At 35.3% G+C, this 8,566-nt stretch overlaps 1 protein-coding gene across 1 annotated transcript; it reads right to left on the bottom strand.

Annotated features, from left to right (window-relative positions):
- Window positions 1–508: 508 nt before the first annotated feature.
- On the bottom strand, window positions 509–8,017 carry LOC123703231 (NSFL1 cofactor p47). The gene is made up of 9 exons (XM_045651165.1): window positions 7,754–8,017; window positions 7,364–7,586; window positions 5,495–5,603; window positions 4,542–4,627; window positions 3,615–3,670; window positions 3,223–3,341; window positions 2,922–3,050; window positions 1,985–2,111; window positions 509–739 (listed from the first exon to the last, which is right to left on the bottom strand). Exons 1-9 carry the CDS (start codon window positions 7,856–7,858, stop codon window positions 524–526), a joined length of 1,170 nt encoding a protein of 389 aa, XP_045507121.1. The 5' UTR covers window positions 7,859–8,017; the 3' UTR covers window positions 509–523.
- Between the last annotated feature and the right edge of the window lie 549 nt (window positions 8,018–8,566).

Genomic DNA, 8,566 nt, shown 5'->3' with positions numbered 1-8,566 from the left:
GCTATTTTTACTGTAACATTATTTACCTACATATAGATATGCCAAAACCACGCGTTTTGGACTAACTGAAACATTAATACCGGTCTATTTCGAATCTACCAGCCAAAAACAAATATAAACTGGCTTCTCCCCAGTCTTTACAATGAGGCACAAATAAGACATCATAAAGACCCACTTCAAAACAAAACACAGTCACATATCAATCGTTTATTACAGTGGTGTTCCGTGTTCAACAGTTTAGCGTTCCCTGGCGTTATAGAGCGGTCGGATAGTTCCACGCTCGGGAACGTTGTTAGTAAGACGAACGGTTATAATATCTCAGTTCAACAATGGACACATTTTAGTAGTTTTTTGTTACATAAATATATAGGTACCTACAAAAGAGATCTTTTTTATCTCACAAGTTTAAAAACAGCCAAAATGAAATTACATAAATTCGCCTCTCCCCAGTCTTTACAATGAGGCACAAATAAGACATCATAAAGACCCACCCCAAAACAAAACACAGTCACATATCAATCATTTATTTAAGCCGTTGTAATACAGTGGTGTTCAACAGTTTAGCGTTCCCTAGCGTTATAGAGCGATCCGATAGTTCCACGCTCGGGAACGTTGTTAGTAAGACGAACGGTTGTATTTGATAGCTCGGTTCAGCTGTAGACACGTATTGGTAGAGATCCTCCACTGTGTGCGTGTGGTTGAACCTGCCGGTTAGACGGCTGCCATCTGCCAGGCGAAACTGGAAAAATAAATATAAATTGGATCGTTTTTGTGGACAATTGCGGTTATCTATACATATAATAAAGTAGTAGGAATGTCAAAACTGTACATTGAATATTTTTTAAAAGAATACTTGGGGCGTGATCTACAATAGATACAGAAGCAAAAAATATAGTTTTTAGAATTTTTGTCTGTATGTATGTCCAGGCTAATCTCCAAAACTACTGCATAGATTTACTTCAAATTTGGTACAGACATAGCTTGAGACCTGAGGAAGGACATAGGATAGGTTTTGTACCGGAATTCGTACGGGAACGGGAACTATGCGGGTTCTTCTTTGACTACGCAGCCGCTGGCGGAAAGCTAGTCTAACATCAGATATAATAGGCATGACGACAGTATCCATAAATGATCGTATTAGTGTTTTTAAGGGAAAATGTATAATAAATAAATTCAATATAGTGACTTAAAAATCTTAAAAACACTAAGATTAATGAGATTATCAATAAAATAAAACATTGAAATTCTGCAGTTGGCCATTTTGACTAAAACACGCGTGACGTCACGCTTAAGTAAACAACTCACGTCAGATGTATTTTGTTGTTATGAATATGTTGAAAATACGCATTTTTATTTATTTTCTATTGTTTCACGTATGCTTTATCGACTCAGAACAGAAATATAATTGCGAATTCACGAATACGTGGTTTTGGGGATCTCTGCGCCAACTTTATACAATCATTTCTTATTATTTTCTCGCTTGAAATAATTACTAACACATTTTTGAGCATTATTATAATGTGGAATCACACTGCAATACTGCACACCACTTATAAACTTTGAAATTCGTTTTTATAACACATATTAAATATATATTTTTTTAATTTTCTTCGCAATGCATACAAATAATTACGTATTTACTAAAGAGTGACGTCACGCTTACGCCATGACACCTGCGAGCTGTTTTGGCACAGTTGATAAATATTTTTTGAAAAATGGCTTTTATCTTCGTTAAATTTAAGTATATTACCGAAATATAGGTATAGTAAACGTATACACACATTATGGAAGAGGATTTCAAAATCTTTCGTCATGCCTATTTAAGTCGATGATGGTATTACTGAAGTTAGTGAACGTCTGTGTGTGGGCAATTTTCGAATTGTTCGAAAACATAAAATAGGGTAAATTCAAAATCAGCCACGGCACCGGTACAGTCACGTATAGTCACTCAGCTACAGCGGTACAGTCGCGTACAGTCACTCACCTGCACAGTGGTGACAGGCGCGGTCTCGTCGACGCGCACGGCCAGCTGTGCTGCGCGCTGGTTGGCCGAGCGGTCGCCGGGTTGGGCAGCTACCGGTACAGTCGCACCCACTGTCGCTGGGGTCGGGCTGAAGTAATAATAATAAAACTAAATCAAATATCAAATGACATTAATGGCATTATGAGTACGCCCACTTTCACTGGTGTTGAGCTAGAATACAAAATATACAAGACATAGACAAACTTTATTCACACAAAAAAATGTGTGCGTATACTAGTGTACACACGTAAGAAGTGAAACTTCTTTATAACCTTATTTTTCAAAAAAATATTTTTTTTTCCAACCCCGATAAAGAAGTTTCACTTCAATAACACAATATATTCCAACTGTCAACCATAATAACATAACACAGAACAAATACAAATAAAAAACACGAAACACACAATAATATGACAATTTAATACATTAAATTAATAAGAAGCTGTGAAATTGCCCATGGATAGGATAGACGTGACCAGTTAGTCACGCTATCACGCGTTTGCCGCTAGACCGATTTCGATAATTCTTTTTTTTGTCAGAGCAAGCAAATTCTTATTTTGATGTGTTTGTCATAGTCAGCAGAAAGATCTTATAAAAAGAAGACGTGTGACACTCGGAGACTGCCGCGGTAAAGCTATTGCATGCTATGCCTTCAAGTCACACCTCCGAGCCTGTCGGAGTGAGGAGCGTGAGGTTTTTTCGTTATGGAATTTCTCGATTAGGTCCCCGCGCTCAAGGCCCGCGATAGAAGCTATGCACTAGCTTAAAAATACGAAAACGAAGCGACTATTTAATTTTCATAGCTTTGACAAATTGTGCCAAGAAAGGACGTCTAGTATATCTGGTATATCGGGTCAGCTAGTATATCATAAAAAAATACGTATAAATACAAACTCACCTGCCAAGCAAATGTCCCTTGCCAGTGAAGGCCTGCGTCTTGGACATTGTACGTGGACACTCTTCGTGCCGTCTGTCCTCGAGACTCACCCGAACCTCACCACCGCCTGATAGCTCAGGGGGTATTTCACTGGAAGTATTGATAATTAAATAGGTAAATTGGTAAATAAATATAAAGTTTAATGAAAAAAAGACCATTTCAACACTCTCTGAGGTGTGCAATATTTATTTTACAAGATACATCAAAATTCAATAAAAAAAAAACTTTTTTGTATTTTTGTAAATAATAAAACTACACTCACCCTCTTCGAATGCAGCTGAGGAACTCGGAATTTTCCGAATCTTGATACTGACGTATCGGACCGTTATCAACGGTGAAACCTTCTCTGTATAGACGGAGACGTACTGAACGTGGTTGGTCCTGAAACATTTGAAATATAAAAAAAAAACTACAGAAATATACCGTTATAAATATAGTTTGGAATTAAAAAACGTTTTACATTCCGAAATTGACTTTTTTTTAAAGCTATTTATTTATAGTACTTATATTATTGAGCAAAAAAAAAATATTTTAAAAGGTCAATTTAAATAACAATGCATAAATTCCATTGTGACTTCCAGTACATAAATTTTCTTGAGTTTTGGTACTTCAGAAAACACAATACAAAAAAATATTAAATTATATGTTATTTACTTGCGTCTGTGCTGCTCCGCCTGGCGTAACTTGTTCATGATCATCTGCTGTTTGACCTGGAACACATTAATATAGTTTTTTAAATGCAATAATTATTATAAAAAACCAAAATAATTTTTAATTGCCAACTTTTTAGTGTTTTTTTTATTAGTTAAGTGATTTAAGTCAGGTAAGCAAAACTGATGAATTCAACATAATATAACAGCATACTAGAACTGATACAATATCAAATATTTATCAGACCTCATAGTTAAAATATGCATTTACATATCTTTTTTTTTTTGTAATGTAAGAGCAGGTAACTGAGCAGGTGGATCACCTAATGAAGTGACACCACCGCCCATGAGCACTGACAAAGTTACCTTTGTGAGGCTGTTACCGGCTGTCGAAGATGGGTGTAGGCTCTCTTTTTAAAGGTTTTTAAGTCATACACGTGCGGGAATACAGAAGAGCGTAGACTGTTCCACAAGGTGTTAGTGCGGGGTAAAAAGTGTCGCGAGAAGCGTACGGTACTCGTTCGCCAGCGGTCCAAATGGTGTGGATGGAAGTTTACTTTGTGACGGGCGGAGCGGTGGTGAAATTCCGCTGCAGGTATGAGCTCGAATAATTCCTCTGAACACTCCCCATGGTATTTGCGATAAAAGACACACAGTGAAGCAATGTCTCGTCGCAAAGCAAGAGGGTCAAGCCGATCGCTAAGTTTTGGGTCGCCAATCATTCTAACTGCTCTACGTTGACCGCGATCAAGTGGAAGGAGATGGTATAACGGGGCGCAAGGGCGCGTATCTACATACAATTTAAACTCAAACATTTATTTATTCAATTAGACTTCTTCTAGAAGCACTTTTGAATCGTCATAATATAGTTTTACCATTTATTACTTAATTAAAAAGGTAATATCTAATAAAAGATTATTATTAAACTTACCAAGCCTGTATCCAGCTCCAGAAAAGACGCCACCACGACCGCGGCTAGTTGACGATGGTTCGTCTTCAAAAACAACAGCACCGCGTCTGAAAGTAAATAAATAGAAATTATACCATGACTGGATATGCAATTTATTCATTAAATATTATTTTGCATTGAAAATCATGATTTTTTATTCCTTAATTTCAATTTTTACAACTAATATGAACATCTTCATCCTCAGTATTTTTGCAATAATAAAATAAAAAAAATAAAAAATCATTTATTGATCAATTTGTGGGTTAGGTACAAACATGTAACATTTGGACCCCAAACTAGGACAGCCTGTATTTTGGGGTCCACTGGGGGCAATAAAGGAAAAGAACTAAATCCATCATGTTAAGTTTAAATGTAAGCACTCCCCGTGTGATTATGTTCAACATACTCAATACTAGCAAATTTTAATAACCAGTATCTTAAAAATACAAAGGAGTAAGTATATTACGAGTTGTATAGTTACATGCACAGTATTATAAACCTGAACCACAGAATACATAATATGTAGTAGCTAAACGCTACAGAACGGACACTCTCCCGCCTCCCGCCAAAATTAAACACTTACCTCACCCCGCACGATCAGGCTATAAATGGCCCGCATTTTTCCGTAAGGACGATACGCAACGAAGATTGACAACATTAATCAAATTGACATAAAGTAATTTTATTATTTTGGATTTGTGATTATCGTTTTTAGAAGAAAATGGTTAGATATTGTGCTGTTTACGGATGTATTTCATTAGAAAAACGCGAATTTCTTTACGCTAATCACAAATGTGCCTTCCCTAAAGCATTAACACACACATTTGCACTCTCTACAGTGTGACTGTCAAAACGATAATTTTGTATGGAGTGTCTGGGGTGTGCCTGAGCATTATTGAGGATAAAATTAGAGCATTATTTGAAAAAATGCTTACTCGCGAATGCTCTTAAACATTTCTGTGACAATGTCCTTCCTCCCTTTGCCGGGAGGGCCTAATATCTGTTGTCCTGACCTCTCTGAACCACCTGCGTAGAATGCTTGGCCTGAAACAATAAAAAAAAATCATAAAGACTTTGTTTTGGGTCGCCAATCTTGTATGGGATAAAATTAAAAAAAAAAAAACTGAACTGATTTTGAACATTATTTTTCTAGTAGAAAAGACACACTTAATATCTTATGATATTATCCTACTAATATTATAAATGCGAAAGTTTGTATGGATGTATGGATGTTTGTTACTCTTTCACGTAAAAACTACTGAACCGATTACAATGAAATTTAGCACACATATAGAGGGTAACTTGGATTAACACATAGGATAGTTTTTATCCCGGAAATCCCACGGGAACGGGAACTATGCGGGTTTTCCTTTACAAACGCGGGCGAAGCCGCGGGCGGATATCTAGTTTGAAATATTTTTGTTTTAATAGCCACAATATAGGTTCATTTTAAGGAATGAAATGAACTATTTTTTATGACCATAGCATGTATGCAAGTAATAAAACACATTGTAATGTGTTTTAAACAGCCATCACAGGATATGATATAAATAAGTATTATCAAAAGGAGAAATGTATGGAGCTGATTAGTTACACAGAATTAATAAATTGTAAACAAAGAAACCCAAGTTCATATACAAAGTTAATTTAGTAAACACTAGCTTTCCAACCGCAGCTTCGTCCGCGCAGTCAAACAAAAACCCGTATAGTTCATGTTCCCGTAGGATTTCTGGGATAAAACCTATCCTATTTTCCGGGGTAAAAAGTAGCCCTTTCTCGGGTATCAAAATATATCTACATGCAAATTGGTTCAGTAGTTAAGGGGTGATTGAGTAACAGACAGACAGACAGTTACTTTATATAGTATAGTATGTATTTTCAATGATAGCTAACAACATACAAAAAATATAATCTTTATAATTTGTAGATACTTTTATTTAAAAACTTAATCGGTGGTCTTATCGCCTTGTGAACTCTGCCAGGCAAGCTTTACCCTATACAAAGTTCACAAGACTGTAATATTTTAATATACCTATAGTATATACTATACAATATTGTAACTATTAAACAGACCTGCCTCTTCATCGGCAACCAGTCTTAATCTTGAAACTTCTGTTCTTAATTCATTGTTCTCTTTTGTGAGTCTTTCTATCTCTGCTTTCAATCTATCTATCTCTTTCTTTAGTTCATTTAGTAAATCTTGACTGGAATTGTTATTCTTTTTTGGACAATTTGATGTGCAACAAAAGAAGTCTTGTACTATTGTTTCAGTTTGCGGTAACCAGCCAGTTTTCAAGACTGGTTACAAATACAGATATCAGAATTTATGTTTTATTTGGTAATCTATTATTAATGATATATATATATAAAAATGAATCCAAAAATGTGTTGGTAAGCGCATAACTTGAGAACAGCTTAACCGATTTTGTTAATTCTTTTTTTATAATATTCCTTGAAGTTTGAGGATGGTTCTTATGTAGAGAAAACGTGAATATGTACCGCTAGTTTATTGTAATATTGATACAGATATAATACAGAAAAACGTCAAATGTTGAAGGTTTTGTAAATACAATATAGCTATATCTACAATTCAGAATAACATAGTACCTATGACATAAACGATGTTTCTACTTTCTACCATTTTTTTTTTGTACAATAAGTGTCATTTGTGAAGTTGTATGGACAGTAATTCACATACTATATTTTGTTATTTATTTCGCAACCTTGGTTGAGCTTGGCCCAGCACCTACTTATCTATAAACTACAGAACAAAAAATACAAATTTATAAATGAACGAAACAAACCTTCATCTTCCTCACTAGAGCTGTCCTGTTCTAAAGTATCTAACGTCGCAAATTTTGTGTTTGTTTTCTTTTTCTTGTCTTTTTTCTGAGCCTTTTCCGGTGATCCCGGTGGCGAATCCATGTCGCTCTCTGACATAGGTTGTGGAGACGCAGTCACCGCCGGTGCGTTGGCTGGAGCCTCGTCTACATTACCACCATTCTCGTAAAAGCTTGACAGGGCAACCTGAAACATACGTTATCTGTGAGCCTTCTTTAATAACAAACCTTAACAAAACAAAGAAATTCAAGCAACAAGGCGCATGTATTCCGATACAGCTTGGCAAAATACGTTCTTCATTGGAAGATGTGCACAATGAAGTAATAAAATTAATGGAAATTTAAAAGATTTACCTCGAGTTGCCAATTAGAAGATTCTAAAAAGAATCTACTGCGATTTTCATCGGCGCCCGTAACATCACAGAATTGACGCATCGTTTCTTCCCTATTTGAAGCCATGTTTAACGGTTTAGCAACGTTATAAACCTACTTAGAATCGATTTTACAATATTAATCAACTAAAAATATTTCTATTTCAAATCTATTCATGAAAAACTCACATCAAAACTAATCAGTAGGTAGGTAATCAACGCAAGTCATCGGCCGTCGGCGTTTTTGACCACAGATTTTTGACAGTTTGTAGTTTTAATACAGATAATTTCTGACAGATGATAGAAGGCGCGTAATTATTACACAACTTTTTTATTTTTCAAAATTAGGGTAAACCACCCTATTATTGGCACTCTACCAATTTATTGGCATGCTCCAGTTTTTTAAGAAAATTAAGATTTTTTTGTAGCCAGTATAAATTTTTTAGTAGAAATTAATAAGTAGCGTATCATTCTTTACTCAACTAGCAAACAATGTTTTTTATTTCTTAAAACATGGCGGTGTATCAACCATCTGTTTGACAAGCCGGGACTTGTGTGGCAAAAATATTCAAAATATTCGTTTTTTACTAAGGTAAGAGCTATCATGAACTTAAAAGAAATTGCAATTCCGTTGTGTTTTTCTTATGCATATTCATTTTGTCTTATTATTGAATGTATGATCTGCCTTTTTTACACATTATTTTAAAATTTAACCGCCAACTTTTAGTTATTTGTGGTGTTCCAACAATTGGGCTGCTTAAAATCCGTTTATCCATTTTATTGGCACTTAAAAATT

The sequence above is a fragment of the Colias croceus genome, chromosome 25 (assembly GCF_905220415.1).
Source record: "Colias croceus chromosome 25, ilColCroc2.1".
NCBI classification, from domain to species: Eukaryota; Metazoa; Arthropoda; class Insecta; order Lepidoptera; family Pieridae; genus Colias; species Colias croceus.
The sequence above is the reverse complement of the archived record's forward strand: the minus strand, read 5'-3'. Positions and strand labels throughout refer to the sequence as shown.